This window comes from Papio anubis, chromosome 10, assembly GCF_008728515.1.
Source record: "Papio anubis isolate 15944 chromosome 10, Panubis1.0, whole genome shotgun sequence".
In the NCBI taxonomy this organism is placed as follows: Eukaryota; Metazoa; Chordata; class Mammalia; order Primates; family Cercopithecidae; genus Papio; species Papio anubis.
In genome coordinates, this window is record NC_044985.1 from 20,164,712 (window position 1) to 20,181,919 (window position 17,208).

The 17,208-nt window shown below is 41.8% G+C and overlaps 1 protein-coding gene across 27 annotated transcripts in view; it reads left to right on the plus strand.

Annotated features, from left to right (window-relative positions):
• The window catches only part of R3HDM1 (R3H domain containing 1), a 198,121-nt gene that overhangs the window by 173,205 nt on the left and 7,708 nt on the right, over positions 1 to 17,208 (plus strand). For 26 of the 27 annotated variants that reach the window (XM_031651725.1, XM_031651740.1, XM_031651722.1 and 23 more), the window contains 3 exons: positions 9,070 to 9,173; positions 9,686 to 9,858; positions 15,212 to 15,356. In XM_031651725.1, the coding sequence (XP_031507585.1) occupies positions 9,070 to 9,173; positions 9,686 to 9,858; positions 15,212 to 15,356 (422 nt within the window). The remainder of the gene's footprint in view (positions 1 to 9,069; positions 9,174 to 9,685; positions 9,859 to 15,211; positions 15,357 to 17,208) is intronic. The other variant, XM_031651744.1, reaches the window with a different exon arrangement.

Here is a 17,208-nt window from a genome sequence, read left to right on the forward strand (position 1 = left end):
ACCACTGCACTCCACCCTGGGTGACAGAGTAAGACCTTGTCTCAGGAAAAGGGAAATAAAAAAAGGCTGGGCGCAGTGGCTCACGCTGGTAATCCCAGCACTTTGGGAGGCCAAGGTGGGCAGATGACCTGAGGTCAGGAGTTTGAGACCAGCCTGGCCAATATCGCAAAACCCCATCTGTACCAAAAAAAATACCAAAAAATGGCTGGGCGCTGTGGTTCACATCTGTAATCCTAGCACTTTGGGAGGCCAAGTCAGGTGGATCATGAGGTCAGGAGATCGAGACCATCCCGGCTAACACGGTGAAACCCTGTCTCTACTAAAAATACAAACAAAATTAGCCGGGCATGGTGGCGGGTGCCTGTAGTCCCAGCTACTCAGGAGGCTGAGGCAGGAGAATGGTGTGAACCCAGGAGGGTGGAGCTTGCAGTGAGTCGAGGTCGTGACGCTGCAGTGCACTCCAGCCTGGGCGACAGAGCAAGACTCCGTCTCAAAAAAATAAAATAAATAAAAGGTCAGACATGGTGGTGTGTGCCTGTAATCCCAGCTACTCGGGAGGCTGAGTCAAGAGAATCACTTGAACTTGGGAGGCAGAGGTTGCAGCCAGCCAAGATCGCACCACTGCACTCCAGCCTAGGCAACAGAGCAGGACTTCCGACTCAAAAACCAAAAAAAAAAAAAAAAAAAAAACCGTATAAAGAGTAAAGAGATCTCAGTCTGGGAACAGACTTAAGAAGTCGCAAAAGAGAGCAGCATAGAATCAACTATACTAAAACCGAAATTATTGTTTAGCAGGTATTTTCTATCACTTCATTGACCCACTAAAGTGCTGTATCTAACAGATCTGCTAATATGTTGCTTGATGATGACTGGTTCATCCTGATGGACTGGTCAGAATATGCCCCATCTCAAGATCAGTTATTCTCCAGGAGCATCAGAGACATCTTTGTGGTGAATTGTGTTTATGATACCTACCCTCCAATTTCTCAAGCCAAAGGCGTCTTTTCCGTTAAATGTATAATGTAGACTCTTTTTTAGGTTTCATACAAGTACTTAAGTACTTAAAAAGTTCAGAGCTCCTTTTTAAGGTATATATTAGCCCTTCTTGCAGGTACTTCTGCATCCTACCTATTTATTAAATGGGAAATAATCCTCTTTGGGCAAGATTTCCAGCCCAGCTTCTAAGTTTCCTAGTAAAACATGAAGTATGTTTTATATGTGGTACTGGAAGACTGGATTCCTCTATAATTAACTGCGTGCTGTAAATTTATTGTAGAATACAGTTATGATATTCTGCAATCCAACACCTGCCAGTGGCTTAACTGCTTGCTTTCCTTATCATCCTGGCAGCTATATAATCCCTGGGCTCACCATTTTGTCTTAGCTGCCAAGAAACACAAAGCTACATTCAGTGCTCTGTGAAAGCAACAATCTTAGGGCAGGTGTCCCCACTCCCTTTTTTTAGTACTTCATTTTTTAGTCAAATTCAGTTTTTTTTAAATGGCTCACATTAGGGAATAGATGAGCTATAAATTAATACTTCTGTAAATATGAGCATTTAACCAGAAAGCCCAGATAAATCAGCTATTAGCATTTAAAGGAAAACCCAAAAAATTATAGATTAAAGATTTTGACATTTATTTTCATTAATTGAGCATATAGTCAAATTCTCATTAGTTGCAAGTTTATATCGTACTAGGTATATATACCCGCATCACAACAAATATATATAAAATGGAAATCACTATGACTTTGAGAAAGCTTATGAGGCAGAAAGCTGGTGTTTTTCCAGACTAGACTACAGTTCAGCTGGAGCATCTAGTCCCACCAATGAATTGGTTATTTTATTCATTCTATTTATTTAGAGACAGAGTCTTGCCTCGGCTTGCCCAGGCTGGAGGTGCAGTGGAAACCAGCTCACTGCAGCCCTGCCTCTAGGACTGCTAAGCAGTTCTCCTGCCTCAGCCTCCTGGAGAGGCAATGGGATTACAGGCACTCCGCCACCACGCCCCAGCTAATTTTTTGTTTTTAGACGGGGTTTCATCATGTCAGCCAGGATGTTCCCTCGGGACCTCCTGACCTCAAGGATCTGCCTGCCTCGGCCTCCCAGTGCTAATTACAGGCGCGGAGCTGACCACACCGGCCAAATTGAAGGCTGCCGGTATTGCAGAATATCAGCATAAAACATCTTCAAATGGCCATACTACTCTTGACATCTGCCAGTGATTTCTTTTTTTTTTTGAGACGGAGTCTCGCCTTCGCCCCCTGGCTCGAGAGTGCAGTGGCCGTGGATCTCAGCTCACTGCAACCTCCGCCTCCCCGGTTTCGCATTCTCTCCTGTCTCACCTCCCTCGGCTGGGACTACAGGCCTGGCCACTTGGCTATTTTTGTATTTTTAGTAGAGATGAGGTTTCTACTCGTTAGCTAGGATGGTCTCGGATCTCCCGACCTCGTGATCCGCCTGCCTCGCCTCCCAGTGCTGGGATTACAGGCTTGAGCCACCGCCACCAGCCTGCTGTGAAGATTTCTAAAGCATTCTGATTGTTTCATTGAAATTAACTTTCTACTATAAACATTTAAAAAGCTTAAACTTTCTTAGCTTTCTAAAACATTTCTTAAAGTAGCATTCTTACAGTTACAAAATGTATGCATGCTTTTTTAGAAAATAGCAAAAAGTGTAAATCATCAAGAATCATTCATAGTCCCATAACTCTAAATTGACTACTGTTGGCATGTTAATACTTTTCTCAGTCTTTCTGCTTTTCTTATATATTTTGTTTGTTTGTTTTTTGGTTTTTGGTTTTTGGTTTTTTTTGAGACTTAGTCTCACTCTGTCACCCAGGGTGGAGTGCAGTGGTGCCATCTTGGCTCACTGCAACCTCCGCCTCCCGGATTCAGGGTGGATTTTTCTGGCCTCCAGCCTCCGGAGTAGCTGGGACTACAGTCATGCACCACCACACCCAGCTAATTTTTGTATTTTTAGCAGAGATAGGGTTTCAGGCTAGTCTCAAACTCCTGACCTCAAGTGATCCATCCGCCCTGGCCTCCTCAAGTGCTAGGATTACAGGCATGAGCCACTACACCAGCCTCTTACAGGAGTTCTTAGTCAGGTGAAATTCCCTTTTGAGACGGAGTTCCCGCCTGTCGCCTTGTGGCTGAGTACAGTGGCCGGATCTCAGCTCACTGCAAGCTCCTCAGCCCTGGTTTACGCTTATTCTGCCTCAGCCTCCCCCCGAAGGCTGGGACTACAGGCCTAACCTCGGCCCAGTTTTTTTTTTTTTTTTTTTTTGTATTTTTAGTAGAGACGGGTTTCTAATTGTGTTAGCCAGGATGGTCTCTCGGGATCTCTCCTGACCTCGGATCCCATCTCGCCTCCCAAAGTGCTGGGATTACAGGCTTGAGCCAATTACTTCCGGCCGTGAAATCTTACTTGTATATATTTCTACTTATTACTATAGTAAAAATTTTTTCATCCCATTAAAAATTTCTCATTGAATAGGTCCAATGATCATACTCTTATATTTTATGAATATATAATAATATATTTACCCTACTGCAGAACATTTAGGTCATATCTTTTTACTTTATTGAGCCATCTTGTAAGCAATTTTAATTCCTGCCTTGGCATGAGTCCTTAGAAGGGAATTAGTAGGTTAAAGGATATGACTGTTAATAAGGTCCATGGTACATTTTGCCAAAATCTTTGATTCACAGTCCCAATATGTACTGACTCTGCTTTATTGTTTTCACATTTCATAAACGGCAGCATATATTAATTTGGTTCTGTGATTATTAATGAAGTTGTACATTTTTATGTTTGGCTGTTTACACTTTGAATTATTTGCCCAAATCTTTCATCATAGTTTGGTAAGACAAGTGCTAATTGCATGTTTTATTGATGAAAGAGCTGAAGTTCAAATAACATGTTGAGACACACATAACAAATAACAAGTAGAGTTGGAACTCAGCCCCGTGCTCCTTTCTGACACCCAAATACATGGGGCTTTGCCCTAGGTCAAGTATTAAATGTCAAAGGCATTAAAATAGCAATGTATTGTCACTTGAATTTGCAAGATCTAGTGAATATATCTTAATATCAAGCGTTGATATTGCTTGATACTAAGCAATGGTGGGCGCTTGTAGTTAGCTCCTCGGGAAGCTGAGGTAGGAGAATCACTTGAGCCCAAGTGTTCAGTGCTTCAGTAACCTGTGATAACACCACTGCATTCCAGCCTGAGGAATAGAGTGAGGCTTTGTCTATTTAAAAACAATAATAAAATAAAATCACACTTTGATGAAGTAAGTTTCTAACTTTCAAAATACATTATATTTGTCATTTTTTTTTTATCATGGCTTCAATTCCAAAACATGGTAAGAATGAAGAAATAATTAACTGGAGAGAAGGGGAATCTCTCTGAATTACCCTATAATGTTGAAGGAATAAGATGAGCACTGTAAAAAAAAAAACTCAGAAGAAGGGCTGGGCGCGGTGGCTCACGCCTGTAATCCCAGCACTTTGGCAGGCCAAGGCGGGCGGATCATGAGGTCAGGAGATCGAGACCATCCTGGCTAATACGGTGAAACTCCGTCTCTACTAAAAATACAAAAAAATTAGCCGGGCGTAGTGGCGGGCACCTGTAGTCCCAGCTGCTCGAGTGGCTGAGGCAGGAGAATGGTGTGAACCCGGGAGGCAGAGCTTGCGGTGAGCCGAGATCGCGCCCCTGCACTCCAGCGTGGGTAACAGAGCAAAACTCCATCTCAAGAAAGAAAAAAAAAACTCAGAAGAAACCTGTGGGATATCCTATAATGTCATTCATCAGTCTCCAGTGATCTTGTAGAAGCATTTCACAGCAGTTTGCCTGGCTCTACCTTACACAGAGAAGAGGCAGCTCCTAAGTTAGGAAAAAAATACTGGTAGTAATTTTTATTGCAGCAGCTTTAATACATTTGAAAGTGGATATTTTTATTTTTTTAGTTTACATATTCATAGTTTTATGTCAGGACTTTTCAGGAAGTTTGGGAATAAATGAGATTATTTGAGATTGATGTTTCATTTTTCTGTTAAAGGGTAGAATATCAACTTTGAATGACTAGGCCTGGTGCTTTACTTTAAAAGTCCCCGTCTTTCCCTCCTGTCTTCCAAAGGAGGAGAAAGTTTTGAAATTACTACAGAGCTGATTCATCTCTCGTATAATTTGTATTTTTAAAGAGAGAGTGTAAATACTGACTTATATGCTTTCTTTTTTCTAACGTGTTTAAGTGATTTAAGAGGGTGTCTCATTGCCTAGTCTGTATGTCCCTTGAATTATCTACATATCTCTCAGAAGATTAGTAGAGGCCTGGAACTCATTTACATAGTTCTAAAACTTGATTCTTACTCATTTACCTAACGGGTAATCTAGTGCTAGAAACCTGTTTTATTCTAACTGTACTAAAACCCACTAGAGTGGTAAAGTGGAATCGCAGTTTGTAGTTTAGTAGAGTATGGGCTATATTGCTGACCTCAGTGACCTGAGTGTTCCCTTCCCTTTGCATGATGGCTTGCTTTTACCCACATGTCTCAGACCTTAGCGAACAAGATCAGAGTGAGGGGCATGGCCCAGGAGAGCTGTTCACATGGGTTAGAACAGAGCCTAAAAAACCTTCCACCTATGGGGACCTTTCTGTTTTCCTCAATTTCGGCACATTTACAGACCATCTCTTAAGCTGTATTATTTCCACAGGTAGCTAATACTTATATTACACATTCCAATCATAATTAACATAAATTTCAGAAAGTACTGTTTTCACTTACCATCCAAAATCACTTCCTATTAAATCCTCCGTTTATATCTCTTTTTCCCTTTTATTGAACCACTCTGAGTTACTGCCTCTAAAAACACATAGAGCTGGCTAGGCGCGGTGGCTCATGCCTGTAATCCCAGCACTTTGGGAGGCCGAGGTGGGCAGATCATGAGGTCAGGATATCGAGAACATCCTGGCTGACATATGTCATATGAAACCCCGTCTCTACTAAAAAAAAAAAAAAAAAAAAAAAAATACAAAAAGTTAGCCAGACCTGGTGGTGGGTGCCTGTAGTCCCAGCTACTTTCTAGGCTGAGGCAGGAGATCGGCGGAACCCAGGAGGCGGGAGCTTGCAGTGAACCGAGATCATGCCCACTGCACTCCAGCCTGGTGTGACAGAGCCAGACTGCCTCAAAAAAAAGGCCGGGGGCGGTGGCTCAGCCCTGTAAATCCCAGCACTTTGGGAGGCCGAGACGGGTGGCTCACGAGGTCAGGAGATCGTGAGACCATCCTGGCTAACACAGTGAAACCCTGTCTCTCTACTAAAACAAAAACTAGTTGGCTAGGTGTATGGCTTCGTAGTCCCAGCTACTGGGAGGCTGAAGCAGGAGAATGGCTGTGAACCTCGGGAGGCAGAGCTTCAGTGAGCTGAGATCCGCCACTGCACTCCAGCCTGGGCAATGAGCCAGACTCCGCCCTGAAAAAACGCATAGAGCTTTACTAATTTTACTAACTGTCAGCCTGAAAGATAGAATTGTTTAACTTTTATTATGGAAATCTGTAAAACATATATAAATATGTAGAAGTATACTGAACCCATATATTCCCATCACCAATTTTGTAATTACTAATCTGTTTTCATACCCTGCCTTTCAGCCTCCAATATTAGTTTGAAATAAATCCCAGGTATCATAGGTATTTCTATACTTATATTATAGTATTTCATACTCATATATCATGCATTTCATATTTCCAAAAAAAAAAAGACTTCAAAAATAAAGCAGCAGTAACTTAATGCGTTTCACACTAATAGCCTTTAATTTTGGTCAATATTTTGTTAAACTATGTCGGAATGTGTCTTTGTTGTTTCTATTCTTAGTACTTTTTTTCTTTCTGAGACAGAGTTTTGCTCTTGTACTGGATTGCAGTGGTGTGGTCTGCTCACTGCAACCTCCACCTCCTAGGGCTGAAGCAGCCTTCACTCAGCCTCCCAAGTAGCCAGACAGGTGCCCACCACCAGCTACTTTGTGGTTTTGTAGAGAAGGGGTTTCACTGATAGTTAGCCAGGGCTGGTCTCGAACTCCTGAGTTCTTCCAGGTGATCCGCTTCCTTCCAAGTTCTCCAGTGCTGGGATTACAGGGGAGAGCCACCCGTGGCCTTGGCCGCTTAAGAAATGCACCTTCGGCCGGGCTGTGCCTGCCTGTAATCCCAGCACTTTGGGGAGGCCGAGACGGGCGGATCACGTTGCCGGGAGATCGAGACCATCCTGGCCACACGTGTGAAACCCCGGCTCTACTAAAACTAGCTGGCAGAGTGGGCGGCTTCTGTAGTCCCCAGCTACTCGAGGCTGAGGCAGGAGAATGGCGTGAACCCGGGAGGCGGAGCCAGAGTGAGCTGAGATCCGGGCCACTGCACCCAGTGCTCCCAGCCTGGCGGCAGAGCTGCAGACTCCGGCCTCAAAAAAGTATGAAATAAAATTTTTCTGGGTCTCCTCGTCATAGTGCATATTCTCTTTTCTAAAATGTAGCCCTGTGAAAACCAAATATATTACCTTTTTGTTTTGTAAAATTATTTTTCTTTGTTTCAAAATAATTATTTGAGTTAGAATATGCTGTAAAAGTGACAGAATGATGGAATTGGGTTCTTTTTATTTTTTTGTTTTTGAGACGGAGTCTCACTCTGTCGCCCAGGCTGGAGTACACTGGTGCAATCTCAGCTCACTACAGCCTCTGCCTCCCGGGTTCAAGTGATTCTCCTGTCTCAGCCTCCCGAGTGGCTGGGACTACAGGTGCCCACCACCACACCCAGCTAATTTTTTATATTTTTTAGTAGAGACGGGTTTTTACCATGTTAGCCAGAATGGTCTCAATCTCCTGACCTTGTGATCTACCCACCTCGGCCTCCCAGAGTGCTGGGATTACAGGTGTGAGCTACCTCGCCTGGCCTTTCCTGGCTTTTAAAAATCGGTATTACTGTCATAAACATAAAATCATTTTTATGTAATAAAGTAATTATAATTGTCAGTGAAAACAGTTGTTACATTTGACTTTTACTGCTAACCAATTTAAAATAATTTTCTTCATTTTTAAAAATCAGTATCATTGATATAAACAGTGATTTTTGCATAATAATTACTTATAATTCACAGAGAAAATAGATTTTACTTTTACTGCTAACCAATTTGAAAAATAATTTTTGTTTTTAAAAATCAATGTTATTGCCATAAACAAAGTTATTTTTATGCAATAAAGTATTTACTTAAAATTTACAGAGAAAATAGTTGCATTAGATTTTACTTTTACTGTTAACCACTTTGAAAAATAATTTTATTTCAATAAATTTGTGGCTGGGCATGGTGGCTCACGCCTGTAATCCCAGCACTTTGGGAGGCTGAGACAGGCAGATCACGAGGTCAGGAGATCAAGACCATCCTGGCTAACACAGTGAAACCCCGTCTCTACTAAAAATACAAAAAAATTAGCCGGGCATGGTGGTGGGCGCCTGTACTCCCAGCTACTCGGGAGGCTGAGGCAAGAGAATGGCATGAACCTGGGAGGTGGAGCTTGCAGTGAGCCAAGATCACGCCACTGCACTCCAGCCTGGGCGACAGATCGAGACTCCATCTCAAAAATAAATAAATAAATAAATTTGTTTATTTTAACAAATAAACTGTTCGTTCAACAGACCGTTCATTCACATCATCTTTTTTTTTTTTTTAAGATGGAGTCTCGCTCTATTGCCCAGGCTGACGTGCAGTGGTGCGATCTCGGCTCACAGCAAGCTCTGCCTCCTGGGTTTACACCATTCTCCTGCCTCAGCCTCTTGAGTAGCTGGGACTACAGGCGCCTGCCACCACGCCCGGCTAATTTTTTGTATTTTTAGTAGAGATGGGGTTTCACTGTGTTAGCCAGGGTGATCTCAATCTCTTAACCTCATGATCCACCCACCTCGGGCTTCCAAAGTGCTGGGATTACAGGCGTGAGCCACCACGTCCGGCCCATTCAAGAATCTTTATAGTCATCCTCCTCTCATTATGCTGTGTTTTTGTATTTGTTTTTTCCATAGCTCTTCAGTAGGTTACCTGCAACATCCAGGATCAGAACAAGTACAGTTTCCTCGAACCACTTCACCATGCAATTCCCAGCAGCTTCAAGGCCACCAATGTACAGGTATGAAGAAATCAGTGAAAATAAGATAATGGTTGGTTCATACAAGAAATAGTTTGATTAATTTCCTTAGGCATTTCTACAAAAAGGTTCTCAATTTGTGATGTGGTGAGATACACCCACAATTTTGAGGGTGCTGTACTGAATCAGGGTTAATGTGCAGTCCACTTCTTTCTTTCCTTCTGCTGCTGCTATCACTACCATCCTGATTCTCCTTTCTCAGAAGTATTGATATTCTCTAGGGTTATTTCCTATGCCTTCTCTCATTACTCTTCCAGCTGTTGTTTACTCCAACTTATCTTTAGGATAAGTGAGATGTTTAGGCCTACAGAGTCCATCGTAACTGTTTAAACACACAATACTTGTAGTATGATGCACTAGGGCTTCAACCTGGTTTTCTTAGTTAATAGTAAAATTTTATTCAGAAATGTAAAATTACTACTGTTATCCTAGTGTTCAGAAACACCAACTAGTGGCTAAAATATATTGACTAGCATCCTAATTCTGATTTTCAGCTGGGCCACCACCGCCACCTGGTGGTGGGATGGTGATGATGCAGCTCAGTGTACCAAACAATCCACAATCTTGTGCCCACTCACCCCCACAGTGGAAACAAAACAAATACTACTGTGATCACCAGAGAGGACAGAAGTGTGTAGAGTTTAGCAGTGTAGACAATATCGTCCAGGTAAGATGGTTTTGCTCATTATCATTTTGAAACGTTACATTTTTGTTACATAAGATTGACTTGCAAGGCTTAAATTTGAAATCCTGTCAGCCAGATTAATAAAAGAATTTGGGCTGGGTGCGGTGGCTCTCTTCTGTAATCCCAGCACTTTTTGGGAGGCTACGGCATGGGGATCACCTGAGGTCAGGAGTTTCAGACCAGCCTGGCCAACATGGTGAAATCCCATCTCTACTAAAAATACAAAATCAGCTGGGTGTGGTGGTAGCATGCATCCCAGCTACTTGGGGGGCTGAGGGAGGAGAATCACTTGAACCCAGCGGGGCAGAGGTTATAGTGAGCAAAGATCATGCCATTGCTCTCCAGCCTGGGCAACTAAGAGTGTAACTGTGTCTCAAAAAAAAAGGAAGAAGAAGAAAAAGAATCAGTATTTATTTAAGTATTATTTGCTAACTTCTGGGTGTTCAAAAAAATTTTTTTTAACTTCAAAAGATAAACTAGATCTAAAATTTGGTAAAGGAAAACAAGCATTTAGCCTACCTTTCCCATATGACTATATATTAATGTAACCAAATAGTTGATAAGGGAATTTTCTCTGGAGAATAATCCAGTTAATAAATGCAGAAGCAATGGTAGAATTAGAAAATTGCCAGAAAATCATCAGCAGACCCTAAAAATATTAGATTAAAAAGTTTTGGTTGAGAAACTGCTCACTTAAAAAAAAAAGTTTTGAGGGGTATTTTAAATGGATGAATTAGACAGACAGCCCTGAATCCACTGATCAGTTGTAACATCACTAAAAGTGGGCCAGCCAAACATTATTTACCTCGTAATGTGGCACAGAAGGAAGTACACAGCATTATTTATGATATACTCTTACCAAAATTTGAACCTGAATCTATTGAAGCCTCTAACCCTAGCTACTAGTTTATGGGAAATATAAGAAACAAAAACAAGTTACCTGATCCCAGTGGAGTATTTTACTTGACAAATTGGCCCTGTTACTTTAATAGATGGCATTTTGAAATAGGAGCTTGGTCTGTTATACATTAAAAGAGACTCAAGAGGTATAATATCAGATGTAATATATGGATCTTATTTGGATATGGAATGATCCAAAGATATTTTTTAAGGCCGGGCCCGGTGGCTTATGCCTGTAATCCCGGCACTTTGGGAAGCTAAAGCAGGCCTGGAACACAGGAGTTCGAGACCAGGGTGGGTAACATGGTGAAACCCCATCTCTATGAAAAATACAAAAAGTATTCAGCCATGGCAGTGTGCACCTGTAGTCTCAGCCACTCAGGAGGCTGAGGCAAGATTGCTTTAGCTCAAGAGTTCAAGGCTGCAGTGAGCTATGATCATGCCACTGCACTCCCCCCAGCAACAGAGGGAGACCCTAACTCTTAAAAAAAAAAAAAAAAAAAAAAAAAGACCCAGCCAGGGTGGCTCACGCCTGTAATCCCAGCACTGAGGTCAGGACTTTGAGACCAGCCTGGCCAACATGGAGAAACCCCATCTCTACTAAAAATACAAAGCTTAGCTGGACATGGTGGTGTATGCCTGTAATCCCAGCTACTCAGGAAGCTGAGGCAGGAGAATCGCTTGAACCCAGGAGGCGGAGGTTGCGGTGTTCCGAGATCATGCCATTGCACTCCAGCCTGGGTAACAGAGCGAGACTCTGTCCAAAATTTAAAAAAAAAAAAAAAAAAGTTGTCCATTAGATACAAATGTTTGTATACTGAAGTATTTACAAGTAAAATGCTGAGATTTGCTTTAAATACTTCAGGAAAAACAAAGCAGGGGTGATGACAGTTGAACTTGAATGATGGGTACATGGAATTTCATTATGCTTTTCTATCTATACTTTTATATACTTGAAATTTTATAGAATTAAAAGGTTTTATCTTTTGTCGAGACAAGGTTACATTCTGACACCCAGGCTGGATTGCGTTTGCACAATCATGACTTACTGCAGCCTCAACCACCTGGGCTCAAGCAGTGTTTTCACCTTAGCTTCCCAAGTAGCTGGGACTACAGGTACACACCACACCCAGCTAATTTTTCATTTAGAGACAGGGTCTGGCTCTGTTACCTAGGCTGGAGTACAGTGACATGATCTGGGCCTACTGCAACTTCCATCTCCTGGGCTCAAGCCGTCCTCCCACCTCAGCCACTTGAGTAGCTGAGACCACTGATGCACACCACCATGCCCAACTAATTTTTTTTTTTTTTTTTTTTTTTATTTTTTGTAGAGACAGGTTATTGCCATGTTGCCCAGGCTGGTCTTGAACTCCTGAACTGAAGCGGTCCACCTGGCTCAGCCTCCCAAAGTGTTGGGATCATAGCCTTGAGCCGCTTTACCCAGCCAGGTTTTAACTTTTTTTAAAAGATAGAGGTTGGGCATAGTGGCTCACACCTGTAATCCCAGCACTTTGGGAGGCCAAGGAGAAAGGATCACTTGAGTCCAGGAGTTCAAGAGCAGCCTAGACAAACAACATAGTGAGATCCCATCTCTGTAAAAAAATTAAAAATTAGCCAGGTGTGGTGGTGTACACCTGTAATTCTAGCTACTCGGGAGGCTGAAGCAAGAGGATTACTTGACCCTGAGTGGTAGAGGCTGCAGTGAACTGTGATCACACTACCGTACTCCAGCCTAGGTGACAGAGTGAGACCCTGTCTCAAAAAAAAAAAAAAAAAATGGGGGACAAAGGTTATTATAGATCAGCTCACAAACTATCGATGGCCATTAAACAGATGAAAATATAAAACTACTTTTCATTTATATAAGTGGGAAAATTCAGGAAGACCAGTAATCTGCCATAGTAATAGTTTGGCAAAGATCAAGTTATAAGCTCTCTTGGACTTTCTCTGTGGTAGTGTAAATTGGTACAGCTCTTTGGAATGCACTTCGGAGACATTTTTCAAAATGTAGAATTTGATCCACAGATATGCTTCTGGAACTTTATCCAGTAAAAATTATATAATAAGTGCAAAAATATGTGTCCAATACTTCTTTTTTCCTTGTTGTAATATTGAAAAACTGTAAACAGTCTTGACATTCATCAGTGTGTAACTGATTATTCCTGTGCAATTTAGGAAAATGCCCTTGAGTGTGTGGTACTGAAAAGAACAAGATACACCTACTATTGAGATGGTAGTTTCTAAATAACCAGTCTCCATTAAAAGGAACGTGGGCCCCTTAGAAAAATAACTGCTGCCAGAGTTGGTGCAGGGAAAGTACCAGATGGGCGGGCATAGGCCATCTTGGCTGTGCCAGAAAGTAAGGAAGGGATGGAAGAAAAATAGGGACATGTTGAAGAATACAGGATCAGGAGTGGAGGTTTGGGGCATAAAACAGTGATAGAAATGAATGATCATCCATAGACTAAAATAAGAATTCATGAGTCCATACTGATAAAATCAATAAATGGAAAATGAAACTCTGTCTTACCTTAGTGTAATGTAAAGTGATAAATATAGAAGGAATCGTGAAATTAGAAGATCACCACCAAGAAACCATCAGGCAAGAGTTACCACTAGAGGTTACACAACTAGTGGGTGAAATTCTGATGAAAAGCAGAATTTTTTTTAAAGTATCTCCCTGGCCGGGCGCGGTGGCTCAAGCCTGTAATCCCAGCACTTTGGGAGGCCGAGACGGGTGGATCACGAGGTCAGGAGATCAAGACCATCCTGGCGAACACGGTGAAACCCCGTCTCTACTAAAAAATACAAAAAAACTAGCCGGGCGAGGTGGCGGGCGCCTGTAGTCCCAGCTACTCGGGAGGCTGAGGCAGGAGAATGGCGTGAACCCGGGAGGCGGAGCTTGCAGTGAGCTGAGATCCGGCCACTGCACTCGAGCCTGGGCGGCAGAGCGAGACTCCGTCTCAAAAAAAAAAAAAAAAAAGTATCTCCCTACAAAATACTTAGAACTACAAATTAAAAGAATTGTCATTTACAGTGGAGAAACCTGATAGGCACCACATTCACAAAGCAGCCGAAGTAAATATCACCTGTACTGTGATGACAGATAGACAGTGGGTTCCTTCTGAAATGATCCATTGAGAAGGACACATTACTTCTCTGGTGTTCCTTCCGCAAATATATAACATGAACTTTTTAATGAGGAGACAGCAGACAAACCCAAATTGAGGGACAGACAGTCTACAAAATAACTGATCTTCCGAAACAAATCTTCAGAAATGTCAAAGTCATGAAAGAAAGAAGAGACTGTGGTATTCTGCTTCAGATTCAAGAAGATTAAAGAGCCATGACAACACAGCCCTTGATTCTAGTCTGGATTCTGGACTTAAAGGGAAACATTTTTCTTATCTTTTGCTATAAGGGACATTAGTGGGACACTTGGCAAAATTTAAATTAACTGTAGATTAGATAATACTATTGTTAATGTTCTGGCTTTTATTATTCTATTTTGATTATATTTTAAAAGTCCTTGTTCTTGGGAAATAGACACTAATTATTTTGGGTTAAAGGAATATCATGTGAAATTCACTTTCAAACAGTTCCAAAAAGACACAGTGATATATATGTGTGTATGTGGGTGTGTATACACACATACACACACAGAGAAAGCAGTGTAATAAAAGTTAACATCATTTGGGAAATCTGGGAATTCTTTTACAATCTTAGGAACTATTCTCTAATGATGAAATTATTTAAATATGAAATGTTACAATATTTAATATGAAAAAAGAGTGAGTTAGCTGTATGTATTCTCTCATGCAAAAATATCGGCAATATTATTGCCCAGGTTAAAAAGTAAGTTTCGAAAGTAGGATGTATAGTCTGTTCCCATTTTTGTGAAAAATGAATGTATGAATGCATATGCATAGAAACAATCTGTTGGCCAGGCGCAGTGGCTCACGCCTGTAATCCCAGCACTTTGGGAGGCCGAGTCAGGCAGATCACGAGGTCAGGAGATAAAGACCATCCTGGCTAACACGGTGAAACCCCATCTCTATTAAAAATACAAAAAAAAAAATTAGCCAGGTGTGGTGGCGGGCACCTGTAGTCCCAGCTACAGGCTGGGACTGAGGCAAGAGGCTCAGGAGGCTGAGGTAGGAAAATGGTGTAAACCTGGGAGGCACAGCTTGCAGTGAGCCGAGATCGCACCGCTGCACTCCAGCCTGGGCAACAGAGTGAGACTCCGTCTCAAAACAAAAAAAAGGAAGAAAAAAAAAAAGAATCTGTTACCAGTGTTTATTTTTGGGAGTTGCAGATTACATATTTCTATAATGTTTGAATTATTTTCTAACAAGGACATGTTTGTAATCAGGAAGAATAAAAAATAAGCCTGCCCAAAATGCTGACCCATTTTCTTGACATATTGTAATTGCAGCACAGCCCTCAACTCAGTAGCCCCATTATTTCACCAGCTCAGTCGCCAGCACCAGCTCAGCTATCCACTCTGAAAACTGTACGTCCTTCTGGACCACCACTTTCCATCATGCCCCAATTTTCTAGACCTTTTGTCCCCGGGCAAGGTAAGTGTACATGAAACTAGTCACAACTTCAGAGAGTTTAAGACATCCATTCCCAGTCACTTGGTAATTTATCTTGGTAATACTGCCTTTCTATTTTCCACAGAGCTGTATCTTCACCTACACTCAGGCATCTCTATTTGTGACCATATACTCTCCTAAACTTAATGTATCATTGCTGTTTAATAATTATTAATTCAGTAATTACTTATATTTAGTAATTACATGATCACATTAAAATCGCTTTAACTTATTCTTAGAATCCATTCCTCTATAGTAATAATACACAGTTTTCTACATTTTTTTCGGTATTTTAATTTCTATGTTAGAGTAATATATATCAAAAGTTTATCCAGGCCAGGCGCAATGGCATACACCTGTAACCCCAGCACTTTGGGAGGCCAGTGCAGAAGGATCACTTGAGGCCACTCAAGACCCTGTCTCTAGAGAAACTACGAAAATCAGCCAGAAGTGATGGCACATAACTGTAGTCACAGCTACTCAGCAGGCTGAAGCGGGAGGATCACTTGAGCCCAGGAATTCAAGACTTTGTGAGCTCTGATTATGCCACTGCATTCCAGCATGGACAGCAGAGCAAGACTCTGTCTCAAAAATACAACAGAAAAAAGATTATACAAAAATTTCTTCAGCAATCATTTATTAAGGAAATGGCTATGCCCTTGGTGTATAAAGATGAATAAGGAGAAGGCCTTACCCTCACTAACCCTTACTCTACTTGGGGGAGCAGATATGCAAGCAGATGATTATAAACTAATATGGAAATCATTTTATTTCCTAGAATTTATCCTAAGGATAATGCACACAGAGATTTATATACAGAAGAGTTTATCCTATAGGAAAAAAATTTACAAACAACCTAACTCTGTTGATCAATAGGAATACTTAAATTATGGTATATTCATACAAGGAATATTATGTAGCTATCTAAAGAACCATTAAGAAGGGGCAATTTTCAGGCTAGGCACGGTGGCTCACACCCATAATCCCAGCACTTTGAGAGGCCAAGGCAGGTGGATCACAAGGTTAGGAGTTCAACACCAGCCTGGCCAAGATAGTGAAACCCCGTCTCTGCTAAAACTACAAAAATGAGCTGGACGCGGTGGCAGGCACCTATAATCCCAGCTACTTGGGAGGCTGAAGCAGGAGAATCGCTTGAACTTGGGCGGCAGAGGCTGCAGTGAGCCGAGATCGTGCCATTGCACTCTAGCCTGGGCAACAGAGAGAGGCTCTGTCTCAAAAAAAAAAAAGGCGGGGGGAGCAATATTCACAATATGGTGAGTGATTTTGAAAAACAAGTTACACAGACATTTTGAAGTAGTATGCAGATGTCTAATAAGCCATTGAAAAGATATTTAACATCAGTCATTATAGAAATGAATATTCAAGCCAGAATATCACTTCACACCCATTAGAATGGCTATAATCAAAAAGACGGACAACACCAAATGTTGGTAAAGAATGTTCTCACTTGCCAGGCATGGTGGCTCACGCCTCAGCACTTTGGGAGGCTGAGGTATGTAGATCACTTGAGGTCAGGAGTTCAAGACCAACCTGGCCAACATAGTGAAATCCCATCTCTACTAAAAATACAAAAATTAGCCGGGCATGGTGGCACATGCCTGTAATCCCAGCTACTTGAGAGGCTAAGGCAGGAGAATTGCTTGAACCCGGGAGACGGAGGTTGCAGTCAGCCAAGATCGCACCACTGCAGTGCAGCCTGGGCGACAAGATTGATGCTCCATCTCAAAAAAAAAAAAAAAAAGAAGAATGTTCTCACTTGTAAGTGGGAGCTAAACATTGATGGACACTAAGAAGGGAACAATAGACACTTGGG